We start from the raw sequence: 27,493 nt of genomic DNA, 5'->3' as shown, positions 1-27,493 counted from the left end.
GTTCAGCACAGTGCCTGTCATATAACTGATTTGACTAGAACTTAGATCTCCGGAATCTGACTGTCAGATCAAATTCAATGCTGTCCCCTCTCTGCTGAATAAACAAGAAAATTATTCAGGAAGCCTGATGAAGGCTTTCTCTACAATTAGTCTCTAGATTCTTAAAGTCATAAGAACTAATGACAGGTTTCAAGGGTTAGGAAGTGAGGCGGTAAATTGATATATTTATTTCAAAGAGGTGAAGAGTCTTAAGTTTGTGGACTTTTAAAATAACAATTGGGTGCCAATAAAAAAGCTATCAAATATGAGGTCCTGATTTTTTACTCATGTACTATGGTACCTGCTTAGGCATAACATTTTCATTTTCCAAAACTCCTGAGTGACTAAGATAAATGCACATTACACTGAAAATTTGGAGCACCAAGCTAACTAGCCTTAAGTAAACTTAGTTTGCTCATCTGTAAAATCAAGATACTATTTGATAAGTATGGTAACATTATGTGTCCTAAAATGTCCAAAATACTTATAAACCTCTTGAAAAAGGTCAATTTGATATGAGGTGCTATTCATATCTGTCAGCACAAGAGGGATCCCTGGTTTTCATTAACCAAATGAAAATAGATCAGTAAACCCTTTTGCCCTCATTATATTTATTCTTGCTTTTTTTTCTGTTAGATACACAGTTCTGAAAATATACACCACATTATGTAATTTCAGTAAATCCTTTATTTAATAGGAACATTTTGTAATAAAAAAAACCCTATCCTATGTTTTGGTGGCTTAGAAAATGCATGTGGAAAACCCACCGATGCCCCCTTTACAAACAGGCCTTTATTTTCTAAGTAAAAATCAATGCACTTAGAAAATATTTTGCTAATAAATAGCTTATACACTGTGAATATATGGAAATGTTTTTCATGCATAGTTTGCTTTTAAGATTAATGTATTCCATAGCAAGAGTTACCACTTTAAAAAAAGTCAAATTTGTTAAGGAGAAAATGTGGATATAAAAGGCTGGATTGATATCAAGGAAAATTTGAGTCTAAGTTATGATACATAATACCGTGACACTTATTGACTGTCTAACTATCGACAAGTCACTTAGAATCTCAATCCTCCCAGGTATGTCTCTAAGACAGATGAATTACTGTTCTAAAATGAATATTTCCATACTGGAACCCACAAATCACAGTTTGCCAAACGCATCTTCTTCCCATCCCAAATCTATAAAACTCACATTCTAACTTTATACTATTAATATCTACTGAATATATATATATATACATATATATATTCTTTCACCTGTTCTTTTTAAATGTAAAATCACTGAGAAATAATGGAAATATTTAAGATATTCCTTTTTAAAGCAAAGTGATTTGTACAGGCTTGATGTGTCAAAAATATTTCCTCTGGGTAAAATGCACACCTCTAATGCATGTAGCAATTGCTCAGTCACATTTTTTAATCTGGCGTTAAATTATTTAAATAAAACTATCTGTAATTATTATCCTTTGCTTTTAGAAGGCTCTGGAATTTTTATCACAGTCACACTTTTAAATTTTGTCTATCTCAGCAATAACATCCAAATAATGCCAAGATATCATATTGACTTGGTGGTTTTCAGATAAGGAATTGCCCTGATATTCTTTGCAACTATCTGCATTCTATTATGAGATGACTGGGCAATGAGGCATGAGAGGTGCACATTGTAGCTTTTACCTGGCTCTGTCCTAATTTGAAAACTCTTATTTTTGATTTTAGATGTGTGTCTTATGAATTCTGGACTTATGGGGATGTCTGGGTCTTCCCTGGAGATGATACTATACTCTAACATAACCCCAGAAGCATATTATATTCTTTATGTACCTTCCAACAAGTGGGTGAAGCTGGGGTCCTGGCAAAGACAATATAAACAGATCCATTATAGGCTATAAACACATCACCAGGCATAGGCTTGGCCAAACCATATCATATACTATCCAGCATTTACACTGGATTATAAGGTTCTAAAGTACTTTACAAGTATTATTTCATTTGATCCTCACAACAACCTTAGGAGGGAGATGCTATTATTACCCTCATTTTACAGGGGCACACAGCTAGTAAATATCTGAAGCTGGATTTGAAGGAAGGTTTATTGACTAGAGTCCAGAACTCTATTCCTTATGCCACCTAGCTTCTGTATGGAGCCTGAGAAGCCCAGCAAACAGCTGCTTTCCTTGATGAATTCTGATTTCTGGAAGTTTATAACCTGGGATTTGCTAACTAAGTTGACAATTATTTCTTCCTATACTGTAATACATACTATTTAAATGGCAACATTCTTGCATGGCCTGTTACATAACAAACACTATGTGTTACAATGTTATATGTATCATAATGTAAACTTTTGTAGTATAATTGATATTTAACATACTAATGTACAAATATAAAAAGTTATATTTTGTGTATTAAGTGTTGTATGATGTCATCAAAATAATAGCTGGAGGCAAACCAAGAAACACACTGTTCATTGTGATACAATGAGGTTGTCCCCAAATAACAATAAACAGTGCAGTGTGGTAGACACAGCATGGCTTTCACTGTTGTGCACTGTGCTTATAAAAGTTGGAAGGTTCTTGAAGGTAATGCTAACACTTGCATTGACTATATTTGGCTAGACTGTCCATAATATGTAATCTACTTGTTAACATACACCCATAACTTGTAGGCTTTGGGTTTAATAAAGCAAATCTTCCTGAGTCAGAACTTTTAAAGAAACAAAACTGAGGGGATTCATGCAATAAAAAAGAAACATAGACAAATAGCTAGATAGTGTTTCCCCCTTTAATTTAAGTCTGTAAAAACTGTAAAGGGTTTATTATTCTTTTCTCAAAGGTCTTCACCGGCAAAAAATCCCATTGTATAGAGATTCAGTCTTTTTGATGATGCTTGGGGCAGCATTGATTTGTGTGAAGTTTTCCCTTGGTTTTGGTATGTTGTTACCAATGTTACTGCTGCATGATTTAGTTCGACTTTGATCCAGAGCTGGCTGGCTAGGCAAAGACTGAGTCATTTTGTTCCTAACCAGGCAGTTACAAACAAGGCGAAAGAAAGCTCTCCGCATTTCTTTGCTGGCCAGGGTATAGATAATAGGATTCATGGCAGAGTTGAGAACAGCTAAAGCAATGAACCATGGGGCTTTAAAAAGAATAGCACACTCTTTAACTTTGCAGGCAACATCAATAAGAAAAAGGATAAACAGTGGAGACCAACAGGCAATGAAAATGCTGACAACAATCACCACTGTTCTAAGCAGTGCCATGGATCGTTCTGAGTTGCTGTGATTGGTGACCTTACGGCTGCTGGATTTCACCAAGATATAAATACGTGCATAAAGAATCACAATTGTCACAAGAATGGTTATGAAGATACTGATACAAAATGCAATATACTTCTTGGAATAGAGGGGCAAAATTGTAGAACAGTCAGGTAAGTTGTCAAGGCAATTCCACCCGAGGATGGGTAAGGCACCCAGGGAAAAGGAAATAAGCCAGCACATTCCAATGAGGAGAAATACCCGATACTTCTTATTGGCATCATAAGGTCTCATTTTAATCATAGTCAGGTGTCTTTCAATGGCAATGGCTAATAAGCTACAAGTGGAAGCACTAAGTGCAATAAACATACTGCCTTCCCGCAGAAACCAGACTGTTAACGACAAGCTCAAAGTTTTCTTTCCAGACATCAGGATGTTTACTTTGTAAGCTATGCCAGCCAACAAGTCACAAAGAGCAAGGTTACCAATGAAAAAGTACATGCGGTTGTGAAATTTGTTGTTTTTCCAAATGGCAATGAGAACCATCAAATTCTCCAGGACAATGAAGCTGCAAATGACTAGGAAAATGGCATCTGTCAGCTCATTGCTTTCTTTGTCTTTTAATCTCTCTTCCAGTTTTCCTACATAGTTGTAATGAAGTGACACAGTCCCATTTTCATGGAAGGCATTACTGACTGGAGGAGGGGCAGTTGCCATTGCTTTCATTCAAGTACTTTTTAAAGACTGTATACACAAGAGAGAGCCTATGTAACATTCCCCAAGATGTGCTCTTTCTTCAAGGCAGATCAATAGTAGCTTTAGCTTCAGTAATGGTTGCAGCTCAAATTCCAGAAGCACCAATAAAGATAGGACCCTATAAAAAAAAGCACAAGTAGAATTTAAAAAACATATACCACTGAAGGATCACCAGGTGTATATACATATACATGTATATGTATGATCAAATTTAGAAGAATGGGAATTTAGTTGGAATATTGGTCATTTAAAGGTTGTTAAAAGTATATACACCAGGCTGGAAGAATTATATAACTTTAGGGAAGAAAACTGTATAAAAGAAGGTAAGGTAAGTAATGTAGCTGAAATTGTTCCCTCAAGAACTTCTGATAACAAGCAAAGAGAAAGAGAGACAAAGACAGAGATATTGAGCCAAAATCTACAAAGACAGAAATAAGATAAGGGAGCTTGAATCTAGTATAATCTCAAATTTTAATACCAGCAGGAACACAAAAAGAATTTTAAAAAAGAACAAATAAAAATGTAATTTATGAAACAGAAAATAAATTCAGAATAAATTGGAAAGGAAGAGAAATAATAGACACAAAGCAGTAGAATAAATCTTTTAAAAGGGTGTAGTAAAGGAAGTAATTTAAAACAAGAAAGAGGTTGAAAGGGTAGAGAACATTTTGAACCAGTCACTTATGAGGAAACAGAAGTGTCCAAAAAGGGGAAGGAATATATAAACAAAATATCAAAAAATTGAAAATTTAAGTAAATTCAAAAATCTTAGAATAGAGTAGGCAAATGGAATCAAGGGAGATAGGAAGTATTAAAGAAATAAATGGACCATAAAATAAAAGTAATTTTAGATGTGAATGGTGTAAATAACCCATCAAAATGTAATAAAATGACTACGAAAGTCCAACAATTTTTTGCATATAAGAAATACATTTAAAATGAATGTACTATGTTAAAAATGAAAACAATGCATATTCTTGTTATACAAGAAATACATTTAAAAACTAATCAAAATGAGAAGCTGGAACAAAATTTACTGTATCTAAGAATAATCCCAAACAGCATAGTTTACAACCTGGGGAAGTAATTTAATTTTTATTATCCTCAGTTTTCTCATCTATTAAATGGGGATAATACCACCCATCTCATAAGGTTGTTGTAAGGCTCAAATGAGATAGTAAACCTCTGAATAATAACATTAAATCTTGGAGAAAAAATACAATAGAAGTATTTTAATTTTCCCTTCCTTTGCTGTCATTTGACATGATTCTAGAAATGTTAACAACGGTTAGAAAAGAAGAGAAAGAAATTAAAAGATCAATATAGGTAGAGACAAAGAAAAAAAAAGCCCACTATTTTCCAATGGCATGTTTTACATTACCAAAATAAATCCATTGAATTATCAAAAAGACTAATTCAGAAAATTAATAGCTTAGTGGCAGGTAACAAAATAAACATGAAAAAAATCAATAGCATTTCTTTCTACAAATTATGAAATCCACAAGGAAATCTAGAAATGGAATTACTATTAAAAATAAGTATAAAATAATAAAACATGTGAATTAATCTACCATGTCATAATTTAAGATTATGATTATGATACAATTAGATTTGATTAAATAAAAATTTTAAGTATTATTTAAATAAATTTAATTAAATATTTTAAAGAGTAAAGAACACCTTAAATAAATATGATTCATTGCTAATTAATATACCACATTAGTAATTAAATATTATAATTCTTCCAGATTTATCATTCAAACTACCAATAAGTATAAAGTTAGACAAAATAATTGATTTCAAGGCAAAAAGAATTACAATTTCATCAGAAATAATGAAAAATGTAGAAATGAAAGAGGAAAAACACTTTCTCTCTTGTATAACCGAAAATATACAATAAAACAGAAATCCTCAAATTTATTTGGACTTGGTTTTAAATAGAAAAGTAGACCTTAGAATGGACTGAATTAAGATAGATAAGAAATAACTGAACTCTATTAGATGTTGAACATTAGACATTGAAATGGATGTGTAGAAGACATCTTGAACTTAACATGTTCAAAACTGAACTCATAATCTTCATCCTTTTTGGATTACTGCAGCCTCTGACACTTCTTTATCTCTAGGTTTTGGGAACACCTTTCTTCTGTTCCTCCACCTTCCTAATTGCTCCTCAGTCTTTGTTGGATCTTCATCTAAGCCAGTGATTCCCAAAGTGGGCGCCACTGTCCCCTAGTGGGTGCTGCAGCGATCCAGGGGGGCAGTGATGGCCACAGGTGCATTTGGGGACAGTGATAGTATGTGACAGGGGGCGCTAAGTAATATTTTTTCTGGAAAGGGGGTGGTAGGCCAAAAAAGTTTGGGAACCATTGATCTAAGCCATAGCTTGCTAACCATGGTTGTCCCACAGGATTATATTCTGGTTCCTTTTTTCTCCTTCGTTATTTAACTTGATGATCTCAGCAGTTCCCATGGATTCAAAGATAATGATCCAAACTAAATATCTCTGTTGACCTTCAGTCTCAAATCTTTAGTTGTCCATGAAACATCTAACACTAAAAGTCAACTCACATCTTTCCATTCAAAAACTTTTCTGTTTCCAAATTTCTTTGTAACTATTGAGGGTGCCAATATTTTCCCAGTCCCCCAAGTCCTAGGAACAACCTGATCATCTTCAACTCTTCATTTTCCCTTACTTCCTTTATCTAGCCTATTGCCAAGGTCTGTCACTTTTACTACTACAAATACTGTTACCACCCTGGTGCAGTCCCTCATCTTCTCATGCTTGTACTATTGCAATAGCCTGTTGGTGAATCTGCATGTGACAAATCTCTTCCCACTCTAGTTCATCATCCATTCAGATGTCAATGTGTTTTTTTTTTTTATGAAATGCAAGTTTTACCATGATACCCCTTTACTCAATAAAACTAGGGATTTCCTCTTACCTCCAGGTGTTCAATGCCCTTCTTTACCAACTTGATCCTGCCCACATTTACAGTTTTCTTCTATTTTACACCACTTCCTCACTCCACCCTCAAATATTCTTCAATCCAGTCTTTTAGCTTTTTCTCAAACAAAACATTCACTGGCTGTTCCCCATCCACAGAATATTTCCCCTCCTCCTCATCTGTGCTTCCTGGCTTCTTTCAAGTCCTAGCTAAATTACCATATTCCTCAGAACACCTTTCCCAATCCTTACTTCTAGTCTTTTCTCTTATATCTACTTCTCATTAATCCTGTTCTTAGTTTGTTTGTTGGAAATAATTGTTCGCATGTTGCCTCCCTCATTAAACTATAAGCTTCTCAAAATCTGGGAGTATCTTTTGCTTTTTTTGTATTCCCTCAGCCTGACTTCTAATAAGAATTTAACATATCTTTACTTACTGATTTGGCTGAAAAAAGGTCTTTAATAAACTGAGATAGAAAGATAAAAGTTCTTGAGTAAGAACTCCCCATCAGACACGAATTGGTAGAACAAATGGAAAGGGGCTTGGTAAAAATAAGGTTTAGAAAAACAACATATACTACATAACATAATCTCAGAATGTACAAAGCAATCTGAATATTATAAATATAACAATATATAACATCATATACTACTACTACTACTAATTATAAATATAATCAACCCAATCAGGCACTTTTCTCAGTTATAGCTTGGGAGGAAAATTTAGCCTAACATTATATTTAATGTTTCACACTGGTGGCCCCTTTATTGTGAAAAAAAGGAGAAAAATGTCTTCTCATATGTCTTCTTTAGATCCAAGAACAATCAGAAAAATTTTACAGCATTCAGTCTCATTTTGGAGATGTAATACTTTCCATTTATAATATTGTAGTAATTGTGTAGTTTTTTTTTGGTTGTCTTTGTTTTGTCAGTTTATATGCTTTCCATACCTCTTTGTATTTATCTTATTCATAATTTTTGAAGGTAGTATATTATATATTATCTTATTATATTCATGTAACACAATTGGTTTAGCCAGCTCCCCTTTGAAATTATTCTAATTCTCTCCCCACCCCCTGCCAGTTCTTTAATAACATAAAAGTTGCTTCTGTAAATATTTTGGTGTTCATGGTACCTTTCTTTTGACATATATCTCTTTCTGGTATATGATAGATGTGGGGACAATGAGAAATTCTGAGGGAGAAAGGAGAGGCAATGGCAACACAGACATTCCTATGTCCTTTAGCTGGAAAAATTTCAGTACAACATAAATGAGGTTTTTACACATAAATTTATATTCTTTCGAGACTCCTTGCCTGCTCCTCCACTAGACCAATTTTGGAGACCATGCCTAGTAGGAAATTAACTCTCTCAACTCTAGAATTCTTGCCCTGAGGCCTAGGTTGTCTTGAAGATGAAAGTCTTCCTTTGGCAGTATAAGAATGTGAATCTCAGATGAAAATGATGTCCTTTGAAAGTAGTCCCTCTTTTGGCTTGGGTTTCGCGGGTCTCAAAGATGGCTCAAGTTATGACACTGTGGTGATGGATTCTTCAGAGGCTTGGTTGGATTCACATTAAGTCCCAGCCTTAGGGCCTAATACTCAAGTGGAGGGAAGTGAAGCACAATGAAAAGATAGCTCTCATTTAGTACAACCTCTCAGTTCCTAATTTCTGAGTTATCAGAAGCATAGTCCTTCTGGCACCTTTGCTTGAGTACATTGAAGCTTGAGCTCTTCACCTAAACTGGACTTTTCTTTATTTTTCACATACAATATTTTGTCTCCTTTTTCTGTGCATTTGAACTGGCTCTTCCCTATGCCTCAAATGTACTTCTTCCTCTATATACTCTGTCTTCAAGACATGGTACAAAGACTATACCTTTCTTGTATTTCCCAACTACTAATGTCCTTCCTCTTAAACTACTACCTTGAACTATGTACATTTATTCTCTATGTAGTTCTGTAAGTAACTATATGTATGTATATGCATATATAGAAAAACAAAAACTTAAAGAAAATATTTACATATGTGCATAGACATATTAATTTCTTATTGTTTCCTCCAATAGCATATAAATTACTTGAGGGAAATAATTATTTTATTCATTGAATTTGTATCCCAGGTGCCTAGCACACAGTAGAAAACAAGTACTTGTTTATTTGTTGTTATATTCAGCTATAAAATCTCTGAGTTAAGGAGTATAGAGATTTTAATCACTTTTTTCATAATTCCAAATTACTTTCTAGAATGGCTGGACCAGCTCTACCAAAAATGCATCACTGTGCCTACCTTTTCATAATTCCTCTAACAATGATTATTCTCATCATTGAAAACCTATTAGATGTAAAGTGAAACCTCAGGGTTGTTTTGATTTGTATTTTTTATTATTATTAATTTGGAGCATTCTTTCATGTCTGTTGATATTTTGCAATTTTGGGAAGACCATATTATTTGACTCTTAACTCTTGCTTAGTTAAGAATTACGTTAAGAGAAGAATTGGTAAGTAAAAAAAAATAGATTCTATCAAAGGATGAAAGATAATTCCATTTACATGAAACTGAAATGTGTTTCCACTAATAAATACTTCTAGATTAGAAGCAAAGTAAGATGATGGAAAAATTTTCATTATTTATTTCTGATATGTATTAGGGATTAATAAAAATTAAAAGAATTGACAATAACAACTCTATGTAAGATTGTTACAAATTATTAATAAAAAAGAAAATGGAAAGTAAACAACTCTTCTGAAGTTTTGCCATAAACCTCCCAAAATAGCAAATTTAGCAAAAGATGAGAATTAGTTGATGTTATTTAATTTTAGGAAGACAGTTACAAAAATATACTGTTGGTTACATTCTGATTTGATCTAACCATTCTGGAAAGAAATTTGAAATTACTCAGTTACCAAAATATTTTTTACCTTTTTACTCAGAATTCCATTGCTAGAATTATAAGGTAGCCAATAAAAAAGGGTCTATATACATAAAAATACTTATAGATTCACTTTTTGTAATAGAAAAAAGGTAGAAACAACTCAGTGATTGAGGAATGACTAAGGCAATTACAGCACATGAAATTAATGGAATATTATTGCACTTTAAGGAATGGTTAATAAGAAGCATACAGGGAGACTTTAAAATAATTATATGAATTGATACACAGCAATGTAGGCAAAACCAGGAAAACATTGTATACCGTGACTATAACAATGTAAATCACATCGAAATTAAACAATGTCTGATTATAACTATCCTTAAATCCTGAAGAAAGGATATGAAAATATGCTTCTCCTTTGCAGAGGTGGAGGACTATGGAAATGGAGCATATGACTGAAGTGTTGGTTCTGCTAAATTGTTATTTTTTCCTCTCTTTTTATTCTTGGTTGTAATGAGGTAGCTTTCTGGGTATAATTAGCAGAGAGTAAAATATTGGGAATGAAGGTGATATAAAAACAAAAGATATCAATAAAGTTGTTTTATACACAGACATCAAGTTTATAAGTAATTGAAGGATGCCATTAAGCATAATTTAGTATTAAAGTCTAGAGTTGCTCTGGATTGGGAAATTTATGAATGCCAAGCCCATTTAATCACATAATGGCATACACATATAAATAGAGCCTTTCATCTCAGGATCTCAAAGCTTACAAATGCTAGCTAATTAATCCTCAGAATACCCCTGAGGTCACTGGAAAGAACCATCATCTTCATTTCACAAATAAAAAAATTAAAGATTTTCTCATATCAAAGAAATGGCTAGGATAGAAATGAATTCTATATACATTGTACTCTTAGTGCCCAGCTTCAAAGAATTAATAGTAATGATATGTCATTACTATAGATCCCTAACCTTTTAAGGTTACATAATGGGGGAAATCATGTCTCTTGCTATACAGTAAAATTAAGAAAACATTTACTAAACATCAGCTATGCCATAAGTCCTGGGGTACAGATGAAAAATGCTATTCTGTGTCTTAGAAGTGACTCTCAGTCTAGTATGGCATTTTGTCTAAAGCCATTCCTAAAGATGGAACATTAGATGGATGGAAATGGCATTCCTTGTGTTTCTCCTTACTAAATTACTTAAGAGAAAAAGGTCAGAAACTCAGCTTCTTTCTCATGTTGTCTGTTTTCTCAATTGCTATAATATTGGTAAGAATTAGCCTTAAAACTATATGGAGAAAAAAGTAAAAATGAAAAATGAAATTCATAAATAAATTATACAATAAAATTTTTCAAGGTCACATAGACACAAAGTCAGATCTCTAGAATTTCATTTGGACACTTTAAAACATTAGCCACAATGAGCCATAAATATAACTATAAAGCAAAAAAGGAGATGTATTTAATCTTTAAAAAATTAACTTTACATTTTTTAAAATATGGTAAGAAAATCCTCCAGTAAGGTAGGCTATGAACAAGATTCATTACAATTTTGGTTCTACAATTGATTGGCTTTATGACCCTGAGTAACCCCAGTTCTCTTTTGTTTCCTCTACTGGACAAAGCCAATAGGGCATTTTCTCATAGAATTGGTGTGAAGAACTACAAATAAAGTAATGTTAACCATAGTCTACCCATCAAAAGGGAAATATTTTAAAGTACACCTATTTTTTAACTTTAAGTAAATTTTATTTATGTGTTTAGAGATTGAATGAAAACAAAAGGAAGCTATTCTTAAACAGGCCTCCCTGTATTATTGGTGAGTAGTTAACTACTAACTCTATTCAAACTCTTCCTTGTACAAATTGAGGTATTGAATTTGATTCATAGTCACAAGGATGATGCCCTATTCTTGCTGGGGCCCTGCATTTTTTAAATATGCCAGATTTAGAAGTTAATTAAAAAAAAAATCAAGCCATTCCCCAATTGACAAATGATCAAGGGAAATGAAAAGGCAGTTTTCACATGATAAAATCAAAACTATCAATAAGCACATGAAAAAGTGTTCTAAGTCCCTCCTGATTAGAGAAATGCAAATCAAAACAACTCTGAGGCACCAACTTATACCTAGCAGACTGTTCAATATGGCAGCAAAGGAGAGTGATAAATGTTAGAGGGGATGTGGGAAAATTGAGACACTAATACACTGCTGGTGGAGTTGTGAATTGGTCCAACCATTCTGGAGGGTGATTTGGAACTGTGGACAAAGGGCTATAAATGAATGCCTACCCTTTGACCCAGCCATATCACTGCTGAGTTTGTACTCCAAAGAGATAATAAGGAAAAAGACTTGTACAAAAATATTTATAGTTGCACTCTTTGTGGTGGCAAAAAAATTGGAAAATAAGGGTGTGTCCATCGATTGGGGAATAGCTGAACAAACTGTGGTATATGATGGTGATGGAGTATTATTGTGCTGAAAGAATAATGAACTGGAAGAATTCCATGTGAACTGGAACGACCTCCAGGAATTGATGCCAGAACACTGTACACAGAGACTGATACACTGTGGTACAATAGAATGTAATAGACTTTTATACTAGCAGCAATGCAATAACTGAGGACAATCCAGAGGAACTTAGGAGAAAGAACGCTATCCACATCCAGAGAAAGAACTATGGAAACAGAAATGCAGAAGAAAAACATGATCAATTACACAGTTTGACAGGGATATGATTAGGGTTTTTACGTTAAAAGATCCTCTACTGCAAATATGAATAACATGGAAATAGGTTTTGAACAATGATAACTCAGTGGAACTGCTTGTCACTTTCAGGAGGTAGGAGGAAATAGCAGGAGTAATCATGAATAATGTAACCAAGGAAAATATTCTAAATTCCAAAAAATTTCAAAAAAAATTAGTTTCATCCACTGGGGTGTGTGTCTCCACTACTTTAGAGAGATGTGAGGTATTTCACTGATTGCCAACTTCATACTAGCTTTACTGATTAACTTCTTTTGAAGGAAGTAGGAGTTTTATATTTTAATTCAGGCTTAGAGAAGCAAAGGAAAACCCAACAGGCTTTAATAGTCTATAGTCAATTTCTAAATGTGGTGGTCATTCTTAGACAAAGAATGGAGACTTTGTTCTAGGTCACTATCAAATTTCTCAAAAAATTCTGATCCTCCTATAGTGTTAATATGTTCATTCTCAGTAATAATTTAGGGTCACAGGATTTCTGAAGTAAAAAAGCTTCATTGCTTTTTAAGGGAATAGCTTTTCCTATAGGTTCTGACTATAGTAAAACTTCAGTGTGCCTATTGTGGCATTCTGTAATAATGTGAAGGGATCAATAAAAAGGAATGAATACTATATCAAAGGATCTTTAAAGCTGGGGCTCATGTTTTTCCTAAGCTTTGTAGGCCATCCAGCTCCTAGTAAGGCTCTGAATACCTATAGACTTAATTAATATTTGTTATATCACAAGGAATCTCTCTGGACTTATTTCCTCATCTATAAAATGTGGAGATTCAGCTACCTTGCCTCTAATATCCCCTTTCCGTCTCTGAAGTTTTCCAAATACATAAATAATGTGAAGAGGCAACATGAAGCAGTATCTAGAAGGCCAGCATTGGAAGTGAATTTGCTTGAAGCCAATTCTTTTGTTTCCAAGGTTCTTTTTCCTAAGGCCACTTTTTAAACTGAATGATGACCAGGGGAAACGTTCAGGGCCTAAACTTTTATATCTGAATACTTTACTACCACACCATCTTTTTCTCCTGGCTCTAAACAACAGTGAAATACACATATCAAAAATAGTTATGACTGATGATAAATATTTATTGAATCTGGTAGTGGTTCTAATTAAACTGGAATGTGCTCATGGACTTTAAAAGCACATTATCCAATATGTATTTAATATTTTCTTTGACAGAAAGAGAGGAAAAGGGAAGCAGGATCATTACCATCAGCATGAAACTGGAGAGAATATTTTTCAATTAAGCTTGAGGAAGCTTTATATACAATTTCATTTGCATGATCCTGGAGAACTTAATTTTTACCTCCTACAAAATCAAGCCTTTGATATAGTGTGAAAAATAGGTAATCTGGTAGAAAGCATCAAAGGTTGTATATTTGTAGATGTTATCCATGGTTTAAAGAACTTTATCTTATCACAAGGTTTGATGACTGGACTGAAATGGTCTGAGTTCAGTTCTGGGAGAGCCTGACCTCAAAAAGAAGTAATGAATTTCCTCAACCCTAAAGTAGAATTTTGAGAAAATTCCTTTAAACAAAGATTAGATATGACTCATATTGAGAGAATTCCCAAAAACAATCAATAGAGTACTTTAGGAAAAGATTTTTAACATATAAAGTAGTAATTATCTAGAATATGACAACTATATATTTCTGCTATCACAAAAATGCTTAAAAATAAAAACTCATAAATTCACATGGAAAAATACTTAAACCCCTAAACAGTAACTCATCATTCATATTCTCTCCAAAGGACAGAAAGACTTCCAGCAGAGCAGAGGTGGGACCATTGAAGAGGTTTAACCTTTGCCTCTATTTACTCTGTTCAAGTCCCAAATAAAGTTCCAGGTCTTTTGGGTGGGTCAAAGTCAGAAAACCTCATCCTCATGAGGAAATATTCATCTTCTAGAAGTGTGCAACTTCAGGAAGCAATTCCTTTTAATCCTGCTAAGGAAACAATGTTTCTTGGCTTAGTCACTAATCCTCTTTGGCATGGTAACCCTGTCATAGGGATCAAAAGACCTACAAGGAGCCATTTAGTAAGGGACCAAAACATCTGTATTACCAGAAGTGGCTAAGTCCTACTTCTGTTTCACATATGGTGATCCTGAGAAAGTCACTTAACCCCTCTGGTCCTCAGTTTCCTCATATGTAAAATAAGAGGGTTGGACATGATGACTTCTTAGATCCTTTCCAACTCTAAATCTATGCTCTTAATGAGGTTAAAATTTTGAAATCACCTGTCAAGAATGCTTGCAAAAGCTAGAGAAGCTTTGTGAAGTTGGGCAGGATGCACAGAAAGTATGTAAGTTTGTCACAATCATGTAGCACAAAGGGAGAAGGCCTGCTGAATTTGTGACTTATAGTAGGAAATGTAGTACAATTACAGGTAAACAAGTCAGACAAGTGGGCAAATGTCTGTAAGGACATTTGTTAACACATTTGTTAATTATCATTGAATTCATAGATAGCTGAATTGTAAGCAGTTGTTGAGAAAAATAGAAAACCCCCACAATTTTTTCATGGAAAAGGTGGTAACAATCAGTAAAATGCAACTTCAAATACCACTGGGATGATTTCTTGAGGAGGAACGACCAAAGGAAAGTAAGAAATGGCCACACTGAGTCAATGAAATTATCTATTAAGAATGCTTGTAGAAGCTAGCCTATGGGGGATATGATAGTATAACCAAAGCTATTCTCTCTGGAAATACAAAGTTATCAGGGGAATGGAAGTTACAACAGTACAATGCAAGAAAACCACTTACAGAGTGGGCAGATGGGCAGATGGGTGGTATAGTTACCAGAATTAGATTTGGAGTCAGGTAGACTTGAATTTGCATCCTGTCTCAAATTATTACTAGTTCTCTCAGCTTCAGTTTCCTGATCTGTCAAATAGGAATATTAATAGCATAGATCTGTGATTAATTATCAAGATGATATATGTAAAGCTCTTTGCAAACCTCAGAAATAAATTTTAGCTATTAAATTGGCGGGGGGATGCTGGTCTGAAGTCACTGACTGAAAAGTCGATGGGTTTAAACTTCTGTCAAGTATGTGGTTCTAAGAAAAGCAGTAATTTGAAAGATTTTAGAACTCAAAAGAATATAATGCTGATTAATGATATAGTACCACTCCAGAGGATTGACAATGAAGCACACTTCACACCTCATGAAAGAAAGATCATAAATTGGATTTTTAGAATGAAACATACATTTTCAATTATATGTATTAAAATGCTTTGCTTGACCAAATTTATTGTTTGTAAGGGAAGTTTTGGTGGGGAGGGAGAGAGTAGGAGATAGGGCAGAAATATGGGGAATAGACTACTGAAAGTGATAACCAGCAAAAAAAGGAAAAGAATGAAAAGAACATCAATAAAAAATTTCTTTCAAAATGCAAAGAAAAGAATAACATGAAGTTCAGAGAGAGACAGAAAACAGAACCTTGGAACAAAGATGTTAAATTCATTTTACGCTTTAAAAAAATCAAGCTGTATATAATAAGAGATTTGTAGCATACAATCCTGTCTCTGTTCTTTTTTGTATATAGAAATGTACAAGTATGTTGAAATCTCTTGCATTCAAAATAACAAAAATTAAAATTAAAATCCTGAAAAGAGAAAAGTCAGGCAGAGGAGAATAGTTTTACTCAGAATCAATTCCAGATGTTTACATCTGGAAACCACAAAAACAGGGAAAGGAAAGACAAATATTTCTATTTAAAATTTAGCCTTTTTCCTTAAAAAAAGGAAAAGGTTTATGAGATGATGGGAAAATATTCTTTAGCTGACATATGGTGTTGTAGTTTAGAAAATGACAAGTCTCTGAGCAAACAAGGGCCTCATTCTTTATCTGAAGTTAAATAACTCATCCAGACTGTATCAACAACTGCTACCAAGAAATATTTCTAGAAAGCTAGAATAAACAATTTTGTTTCATTTAATTGACATAACTTTGAAAAGAAATAGTTGTTATTGGCATTTAACTTTAAAAAATGGTTTCTTTCTTGGGAAGCATAACTGTTTTATTTTATTTTATTTTTTATTTTTTTTTAAAAAACCTTAACTTCTGTGTATTGGCTCCTTGGTGGAAGAGTGGTAAGGGTGGGCAATGTGGGTCAAGTGACTTGCCCAGGGTCACACAGCTGGGAAGTGTCTGAGGCCAGATTTGAACCTAGGACCTCCTGTCTCTAGGTCTGGCTCTCAATCCACTGAGCTACCCAGCTGCCCCCATAACTGCTTTTTTTTTATTGACTTTTAGAGTTAAATTCCTTCAAAACTTTGATCTTTAATATGATAATTATAAATCAATCAAAATGAGCATATATTATTGTTTTCTTCAATGCCCCTTATGTATTCTATCTCATTTTCTGTTCCTAAATAAGAACACAGAGAATTTCTTTGGTGATTATTTACATGGCTAAGTAAGATTTGAATGCTATCAATCATGTTTAAGAATGATAAGAGCTTACAAGGGGCACATCATTGCATTTGATACTTGAACTATGCTTCCCCATTTTACAGATGAAAAAACTGAGATTTAGGGAATTCCTAGTCTAAGGTTACACATCTAGTCAGTACTTGGGCTCTGACCCTTAAGGTTCCTACCATTCAAGTGTCTAACTTTGCAGATCCTTTCTATGAATCCTTAAAAAATGGTAGGAGCTTTAAGTACTTTATAGATATTTGCTATTCTTTGTGACATAATCTAATTATAGAATATTAAAATGACTTATTCTGCTGACCTTCTTGTTTTTCCTTAAACAAGACACTCAATCTCTTAACTCCAAGCCTTTTTCCTTTTAGCATCCCATTCTTGTATGCCTTTTGGCTTCCTTAAAGTCTCAGGTATAATCTCATCTTCTACAATAATAATGTAATGGTAGTAGTAATACTAACATAGCATTTATATTATGTTTTTTAGTTTATAAAGAACTCTACAAATATTTTCTCATTTCATTCTCACAAGAACCCTGGAAAATAGGTACTATTATTGTTTCCATTTTACATATGAGGAAACTAAGGTAGACACAGGTTCACACAATTAATAAGTACCTAAGGCTAGATTTGAACACAGATGTCCTTTACTTCATGTTCAATGCTCAAAGTACTCTACCACCTAGTTGCCAGTTTCATTTTCTATGCTAATAACTTCCATTTGCAAGTACCTCCTATTTACACTGCATATATTTTGTATATACATAATTCTTTGCATGTTGTCTCCCTGTTAGAAGGCGAGCTCCTCTTTAAAAGAATGCATACCCTTTGATCCAGAAATACCACTACTAGGTTTGTAACCTAAAGAGATAATAATGAAAAATGTTTGTACAAAAATATTCATAGCCACATTTTTGTGTTGGCAAAAATTGGAAAATGAGGGGATGTCCCTTGATCGGGGAATGGCTGAATAAATTGTAGTATATGATGGTGATGGAATACTATTGTGGTGTAAGGAATGATGAACTGGAGGATTTCTATGTGAACTGGAAGAACCTCCAGGAACTGATGCAGAGTGAAATGAGGAAAACCAAGAGAACATTATATACAGAAAATGAAACATTGCGGAACAATAGAATGTAATGGGTTTATGTAAAGGATTTATGAGAAAGAATGCTATTCGCATCAGGAGAAAGAACTGTAGGAGTAGAAATACAGAAGAAAAACATATGACTTATCAATTGTTTATATGGATATATTATTTGGGGTTTTGGTTTTAAAAGACTGCTTTATTGCAAAAATGAATAATATTTGAAAGAGGTATTATTTTACAATATATAATATAACATTATATGATATATGTAATATATAACATTTGTATAACCCAGTAGAAGTGCTTATTGGAACCGGAAGAGAGGGAGGGAAAAGGAGAAGGAAAGAAAACAAAATATGGAAATATGGAAAAATATTTTAAAAATTAAAAAGAAATAGAAAGTGAGCTCCTTGAGAACAGAGGCTGTTTTGGGCTTTTTGAAGAAAAAATCCTCAGTGCTTGGAAGAGTGGATAGCACAGAATATGCCTTACTATAGGGTTTTTGACTTGTATAAATTAGGCTTCTGGATAAGATAGTGATCTTAAGATATAGATGAAAGGTCCTAGTTAGCCTAGCTCTCCATTTGACCATTTCCCATCCCCAAATACCCCCCAAAAGTTTAAAAGGGCACCAGAAAAAATAATCGTCAAAAAATCTAAAGGAGGATGCTACTAATTTCCTCAGTTCAATTACCATGAACTCTTACAGACACAGGGAAAGATGGAGCAACAGTAGGTTACTTCACAGGAAGTCAATATCTGATGCAAAAATGCCCAAATGAAATTCTGTTCTTATCTTACATTGCATTTGGTTACTATTTCTATTGATCTGATAAATAAGTCAGACAGTTGCTGGCTATTGCTTCCTAGGGTATTTTGGTCTGTTTCATATGATGATTAATTTACAGAGTTGAAATTTTCCAATTTTGATTTTTAATTACTTGTTTAAATAATTCAGTTGTCATTTCAGTTTTACATCATAGATTTAATTATTGTTTTTTTTCTTTTAAAAACTGTTGAGTTTAGTTTGCAGACAGCTAACAGAAATAACTTCATCTGTTAAAATACAGTCTATTTTATTATTCAAAGGGTTATTTGGTCGCTGATTTTTTCCATGCCTAAAAATGTGTATATAATATAGAAGCAGGAAGCTTCTGTATAATCTACAAGTCACTGGTCTTTCACATTACTTCCTCTTGAATTATGCTTTTTCTGTATATTTTTCTCCATGCTTATTTTCTCTCACGTTTAAATGAGGTCACCAGGTATCAGGATACAGGTTGATTTGATCTGGAAGGAGATCATCTACTTCTTCATATAATTTCCCTATCACTTTATCTTCAGCAATCACTGCTAATGCATAACTGGCCATTTTTTTCATGGTAGTAATTTTAAAAGTACTTATAATAAAATATTTCTTATTTCCAATAAGCATTCGATAAAACCTCATCTTTAAAACTTTTACCACCACACCACTGCTAGTAACAGGAGAAATCTGTTTTCTGAGGACTAACTATGCTAATTACACTAATAAGTTGGCTTGCTTGTGATGAGGTTTTTGGGTATGGTACCCGTGAAACAAAGACAAATTTAAATTTACCATCTATTCAGTGTAACCCCTTCTGATTTTGCAGTGATCAAGGCAAAATGGCTAAAAAAAGGGAAAGGGGCATTTAATGATAAAAAGTTTTTAAGATATTAGCTAATTTTAAAAAATTAGCCCAAACCAAAATTGCCATATTTGAAAATAAAATGAGAATTTATAACAAATATGGAAGAAATACAGGAAATTATCAGAAATAATTTTAGTTAACCATACATAAATGTACAAAACTGAAAAATGAAATGAAATAAATGTTTGTAAAAATGTAAGATACTCAGACTGACAGAACAAGAATTAGAGAAATTAAATAAACTAATTTTCAGAAAAAAAGAAACTGAACATATTATAAAGGAATTCCTGAAGGAGAGATGGGGACAAAAGAGGCCTAGATGGATTTACCAGTCAATTCTATCAAACATTTAAAGAAAAATAAACTCTAATATAACATTTTGGTTGTAGTTGCAAAACTAGAGAAAGAAGGGATCCCACCAAAGACCTTGCATGACATAAGACAACTAAACCTGGGACAGATACAGAAAGAAAACTGTAGATCAATATCTTTCATGTATATTGCTACAAGAATATTTAATAAATTAAGGCAATATCTCAATAACATCATTCAGTTTGATCAGATTTAACTGATATCAGGAATTCATGATTGATTTAATATATGGAGAACCATAAACATGATAGATCCTACTGATAAGAACAATAGAAATCATATGCTTATAAAACATAAAACATTCAAAGGAGCTAGAAACAATATGGGTACCCAAACTATTTACAAATATTTGAACAAATTTTGTAATATTGTAATAAAATATTATTGAACCATATGAAATAACAAAACAGATGGATTTAGAAAAATCTGAAAAGACTTAAATGAACTGATGCAGAATGAAATGAACAGAAGCAGGAAGATAATTTATACAATGATTATAATAATTGAAAAAAAACATTTAGAAAGGATTAAGAACTTTAATGGGGCAGCTGGGTGGCTCAGTGGATTGAGAGCCAGGCCTAGAGACTGGAGGTCCTAGGTTCAAGTCCGGCCTCGGACACTTCCAGCTGTGTGACCTTGGGCAAGTCCCTTGACCCCTACTGCCCACCCTTACCACTCCTGGGCCAAGGACGGTCCCTAGCCCGGATGAAAAAAGGAGGAGGGTTGGGCGTGGGGCTAGCAACCCCACCCTGTAAAAACTACATCTGCTAAAGAAACTGCAACCTAAAGTAGGGGCAGCTGGGCTAGCTCAGTGGATTGAGAGCCAGGCCTAGAGACGAAAGGTCCTAGGTTCAAGTCAGGGCTCAGACACTTCCCAGCTGGGTGACCCTGAGCGACCCATTGCCTACTGGTTGTGGCCCTATGCTCCTAGAATGGAGTCCCAGGATAAAAAAAAAAAAAAGGAACTTTAATGAATTAAATTATGAACCATAACTCCAAAAGAGAGATTAAAAATGAGTACAAGAGGGATCTGGAGCATGCATAAACCATTTCATTTAGAGGGACTCACAGAATCTACTCCTGGTAGTCAGGAGGAATGATAAAGACATGGACATTCTGGATTGACTTTACCATATGGTTAGTAGCAGTCTCTTTCCATTGGTTGCTACTTTCTGAATTTTAAAATCTGTTTGAGAGACAATTAGGTGACAGAATGGATAGAGTGCCAGGTCTGGAGTCAGGAGAACCTAGGTTCAAATCTGACCTCAGAGACTTCCTTGCTGTGTGACTCTGGGCAAATCAATTAATCTCACGTTTTAGAGTAGCTACTAAAGCAGAAAGTAGGAGTTTAAAAACAATCTGTTTGACTGAGGTACAGTCACTATATCCTGAATTTCAAGTGGTCAAGGACTTCCTTACTTACAGTATTTCAAAAACACCCTGAAATAAGGGGGAAAGGCTTCAGAGCCACCTTCATGTAGCTCTGAGAAATGAATTGGAGTTTTGGTCTTGTTTCATTTGTGACTTTTGTTCTAGGTTCAAGGATTGGAGACTCCAAATAGGGAGCTCAAGTCATGGGAGTCTTGGATCCTGGGAGGATTCTCAGTCTGATGTTGCAACCAGAAGCCAGGGTACCAGATCAGAAAGTCTATTCCCTACATCTAAGCCCATTTCTCAAGGCCACTAGGCCTAATGAGAAATGCTGGAAAGACAGACTGCCACTGGTGGATTTAAAGCCAAAGGAAGTTGCAACCAATGGAAAGAAGCTTGTCCCACACATGTTGGTAAGCTAACCAAGAAAGTCCTTGACTATGCCAGTCCTATTGTAACCTAGTTTCCAAGCATATCTCAAGTGGATGTCTCTATCTTAGGTAGTCTCCATTATATTTGCTTCTCCCATTTTGGAAAAGATTTGATGAACTTAAGTAGAGAATGAAACAAGTTTTCAGACATTCCTCCTCTATTAGGGTTATTCCTAGGATCCACAGATAGAATTGTGAGTTTTATTATGCATTGTACACTGCTCTGGAAATCCCAGACCCGGCAGGATGAGTTCAAGTTTGAGTCAATAAGTCAGTCCTCAGATGATGAGTATAGGTCCATGCCACATCCAGGCTAAACTTGACTATATTTGTCTATTACAAAAGTATGCTTTCATTTTCAGACACATAGTAGGGGGGGATGGGGAATAATAGTGTTGAAAAAAAGAACGAAAAAGAAAGAAAAGAGTACAAATGAAATATTAAAATTATATAGCAGTTTTGCTACTATTGTGTTTAATTTAATATGTGTTTAAAAGCACACAACAAAATTTCAGAATTTTATCATGACATTCTTTTTCTATTCATACCAAAATGTTCATTTTTGAAAAAAAATAAAAAAGGCATTTTAATGTATATAAAATACTCTATAAACCTTAATATATCAATTAATATATCAATGATGTTAATATAGCAATACTAGCTATAATGATTATTATTTGCCTAACCTGTACATTCCCCATTCCCCCTTAAAGTTAATTTTGGTGTCATAAGAGCCTTAATCTTAATGCATCTCTTTTGGAAATAAGAGAAATAATAGCTTACATTTCCATAGTGCACTACAATTTTAAAGACCAGTCATTACACTTACATTGTGGTTTAATAGATAGAGGTCTAGCCTTAAAATAAGACAGACTTGGGTTCAAGGGCTGCTGCCTCTGACACACAGCAGCTTTTGACCATGGGAAAATCATTAACTCTCAGTGCCCCCAAATAACTCTTTCAGATTGTAAATTGAAGACTGGTTGCTGAGCTATATTAGTAGAAGGAATTTCCACAACAGGAAGTATGTCAATCAATAAAATCACAACTTTGGACTACCCTCCAATTAAAGAAAATTATATTATATATGCGACCTCATTTTACACTCACAGCAAGCATCTAAGAGAGGTAGCAGGAGCATTTATTTTCATTTTTATCCAATAAAGAAAGTGAGCTTAGAAGTGTAAGACTTGCCTAAAGTCAAAAAGAAAATTGGCAGCTGAGCATTTGAATCTAGATCATTTGATCCTAAGTGATGAGTTTTCCCTCTTATACCATGCTGAAAAAATTATGTTCAGGTTGATCATCAATAACAGAAAAATGTGTTATTTATAAATTCAAAGGAGTCTAATGATATTACACTATGACTTCACCCCACCTGATTTTTTATTTGGACATATAAGACTCCAAAACCAGGTGAAAAATACCTCAAAACTATGTTCTTGGCTTACAGATGACAGTAATTTCAGAATTGTTGAGACCAAATGTAAGAAAAATTGAGATGTCATGACAAGTAATAGAAATTACACATTTCCCACAAATGTGAAAAAGCAGATTTATTACCTAAGAGTTGAACCTTCTCAGCCCTTGAAATTGATTCCAAAATCCCAGTTCTAACTACAGAATTACCAAAGATGATGGCTCCAGTTCCTGATTTTGAGATAAAACTAGTGCCACTAATGATGAATATGCCACATTTTAAGGTGGAATGGCAAATGTTATTATTAAATAAGAGAATGATCTACTTTATAAAAGATGAAGAATCACTGCACTGAATTACAAAACAAATAAAAATAAAATTTAGTCCATATCCCTGTACTTGAGTTTCCTACTGTATTGAGATGTGCTAATTATGTTTTAGAAATGAAGTGTAATTATTCAGTTCATGAAAGTTTAAAACATATGTTTTTTTTTTAATTTTAAACCCTTAACTTCTGTGTATTGACTTATAGGTGGAAGATTGGTAAGGGTAGGCAATGGGGGGTCAAGTGACTTGCCCAGGGTCACACAGCTGGGAAGTGTCTGAGGCCGGATTTGAACCTAGGACCTCCTATCTCTAGGCCTGGCTCTCAATCCACTGAGCTACCCAGCTGCCCCCTAAAACATATGTTTTAGCAAACTAAGACAAAATAAAGTGGAGTAAACCATCTCAAAGAAACATTTTATCTTTTCCTCTCGGAAATGAGTTCATCTAAATTTTGTATTCTGTTTTTAGAAAAGAAATATATTAACATTAAAGTCCAAGAACAGGGGAAAAATCCTAATTTATATTTTTTCTGTGCCACAAATTCAGTTGTTAATGCCAGTGTTGGTTTCTATGTTAAGGAAAGGAACATCATTAGTTCAAAGCCAAACCAAACCATGGTAACCTAAATTGGAAGTGAACATCTAAAGGATGTACTATTTATTTCTAGAAATCAAATCTTTCATCCTCCTCTACAAGATTTTAATCTTTGACTATAAACAAAAAGATCACAAAAAAGTAATGAGGCTTTTAAAAAAAATTATTTTAATGAGTCCCTCTGTAAGAAGCTTGGAAGAATTCAAATAATTATGGTAAGCTTAGACTGCCATTGCAGTACCTAATGTAGGGATGCCACTCAACGGTGGAAAAAAATCCATTCATTTTTTTTCTTTTTAAAAAAAGTCATATTAAAAAAAATTCAACTATGATCCTTTCCTTCTATATATAAAAAAAATGACAAATAATTAGCCTCAATGGCACCTAAGGAACCACTGAAAGCCCAAATTAGTAAGAAAAGAAATCTAAAAGCACAATCACTTTCCTCACATATTTTCTTTTGGGACTTTATTAACTTACTGGAAGTCTCATATGATTTGTCTGCCAAGTGAATATACTTCCTCTTATTAAGAAGGAAAAATTTAAAAGAGGTTAAGAGTTAATTTTCATTAAATGAATGGCTTTACCAGAAAAGTAATAGTAAAACAATAAATGCTTTAAACGAAGCTAGCAACTTTTAAAATGTCAAAACCAAGTATCTCAAACCAAACTAGGTCTAACAAAGTATGGCATCTCACTTCCATTCAGCGTAAGCTATCCACAAACTAATAAAACTAATTAAAGCTTTTTAAAAAATGAATGTTAACCAAGAAACTCTGCACATTCTGGCTATGGAAGTGTCCAGAAAAATTAAATAACTATCATTTCTTTTAAATTTGGAGTTCAGAGCGACCCAGAAATTAGTGATTTCCAAGTGAGCAACTTTATCTTATTCTTTCCCTTGTAATCACCCCCATCATCCCATGCATTACTGTTTTCAGTCCCTCTCAGACTCACCTCTGCTTTCGGAGGCACTTTGACTGCAAACATCCTGGGAGGAAGGGTTCCCCCTCTCTTTCTGGGTCAGAAGATTCAAAACGCGGAGTGGGTGAGTAAAGAACAGTCCCGGGAATTTCTGAAATGATCAGGATAGCAGAATCCAGGCGGGCGAGAGGTTAAAACCTTTGCTTTTGTCTCTGCTTTTGTAACTCCGTCCTGTTGGTGAACCAGTCTCCCAACTAGTAGGAGTCAGTTGGACTGACTTTGTTTCTGGAGGGCTGGGAGCGGAGCTTTTCCAGCCAGCTGGGGAGGAGTCACAAAAGCTCTTCCAAGCACCTCCCTGGCCACACTGCAAGCTCCCCTCCTCTTCCTTTTCTCCCTGGCAAGGTCTCCTTTCCACTAAAAAACAAACAAACAAACAACTATTTTATTTACCTCTCCCACTTTATTCATCTTCCAAACTAAACCCCATTTTTCCCACAACTGGTTCTTTACTCTAGATTCGTTTATTCTTTATTAAGGTGAACTTTATTCTTACATCCACTACCTTCTTTCTCTCTTCTCCCTTCCTCTCTCACTTCTGCTCTCCTCATCTCCCTCTTGTTTCTTCTCCTTTTTATATTGCTCAATCCATTCCTATTTGCAGAACCTTCTTCTATGCCTCCCTTTCTGCCTGTTTCTGTGCTGCTTGTAGTTTGTTCTCTTCTCCCCAGGTCCTCTTTAAATATCTTCGAACTCGTTTTCTTTCTTGCCACTAGATTTTGTCAGTTTCTGTTCCCTGCTTTCTTTCTCTCTAACCCTGTTTTGGTGGCTGCTACAGGTTTCAGCTTCAAAAGGGTTGCAAGTTGCTAGGAGTGCTTGGTCAGGGCTTATGTCCAGGTTGTTAACAATGAGGCTGGAGGTAAGGGGAAGAAGTGGAGGGCAGCTTTTTGGATTGATCAAACCAGAGATCACTTTTAATTATTATTTTTTTAATGGCTAGTCCTGTCTGGATGGGGACTGCTGCCATATATAAAAACTCTCTGGGGAAAAATATGTGCTGATTCTGTTTTTCTGCTGTGCTCTGAAGCACTTTTATTCAAAATTCAAATGGATTGTTACTGAGAATCTTTTCAAAATATTTTTCCCATATAGAAGGCCTTGTATTTTGTTCCCCTGTGACAAAAACTGCACTTCCTTTCCCCTGCTCCCAAGTTGATGAACTCTTCCTTCCCTGATCCACGAAAAATCAAAATCACATCTAGGCTTTCTCTGGTAACAAAATAGGCTTCGGTTACTTTAAAAAATTTAAACAGTAATATTTATTAATTGCTAAATATGTTCTAGGCACTTAGAAGGCTACTTTATCTTCTTTTCTCCCTCTATTTTAATTCAGTATTTATTCTGCTGCTGAAGTAATTTTATTACGGTATAGGTCAAAGAGCTCTTGACTTTCTCAGGGATCAAACATAGACTCTCTTTTGGGAGTTAAAGTTCTTCATAACCTGGTTCCTTTATACTGTAGCTTTTAGAGACTCTCGGGCTCCTTAACTCTTAGCCACACTGGCAGGTCAATGCCTCAGAGCATGACTAAGAAGTGTTTCTTAATGCTTTCAGCTCCAGCCCCCATTCTGGTATTTGTCCCCAAATTCAATTAACCAATTAACATTAGTTACTTTTTACACTGAGATACTGACTGAAAAAAGTATAGCAAGAACCAAAGTACAGAAACATTCCCCAAACTAAGGTTCTATGGAGGCTAGCCTTAGATTTAAGATGGTTGCTACAAATATTATTCCCTCCAAATTCACATCCTGGTCAACATAGCCAATGGACAAAATACTACCCTAGGTAAGACTTGACAGTACTTTGCTTAGTAAATCCAATTCTGAATTAAGTCAAGCAGGTCATTCCTCAGGGCTGGTTCCTTCATGGTCTTAGCTACTGGACCTCTCTGCTACTTCTAACCTTTTGAAATCTTACAAAGCCCTTACCAAAGGGAAGGGGGAAAAAAAGACAGTGTAATCCTGAACATAGAATTTCCTAAGTGACCATGCACTCACTAGAATCCCCAACTGGCTATCTAGAACTCCAAAAGTTCTAGCATATTGGAATCAGTAGAAAAGAAAGGAAAGATGCTTTTCTTTCTATTAAAAATAAATATTTATTGTTGCGTTTTATATATATATATATATATGTATATATATATACATAT

At 34.3% G+C, this 27,493-nt stretch overlaps 1 protein-coding gene across 1 annotated transcript; it reads right to left on the bottom strand.

Annotated features, from left to right (window-relative positions):
• Positions 1-2,789: 2,789 nt before the first annotated feature.
• S1PR3 (sphingosine-1-phosphate receptor 3) lies at positions 2,790-25,529 on the bottom strand. Its single transcript, XM_044657593.1, has 2 exons — positions 25,318-25,529; positions 2,790-4,172 (listed from the first exon to the last, which is right to left on the bottom strand). The coding sequence occupies exon 2, from the start codon at positions 4,022-4,024 to the stop codon at positions 2,882-2,884; it is 1,143 nt and encodes a 380-aa protein (XP_044513528.1). The 5' UTR covers positions 4,025-4,172; positions 25,318-25,529; the 3' UTR covers positions 2,790-2,881.
• Between the last annotated feature and the right edge of the window lie 1,964 nt (positions 25,530-27,493).

The sequence above is a fragment of the Gracilinanus agilis genome, chromosome 1, assembly GCF_016433145.1.
Source record: "Gracilinanus agilis isolate LMUSP501 chromosome 1, AgileGrace, whole genome shotgun sequence".
Classification (NCBI taxonomy): Eukaryota; Metazoa; Chordata; class Mammalia; order Didelphimorphia; family Didelphidae; genus Gracilinanus; species Gracilinanus agilis.
This window is presented reverse-complemented; position numbering and strand designations above follow the sequence as displayed.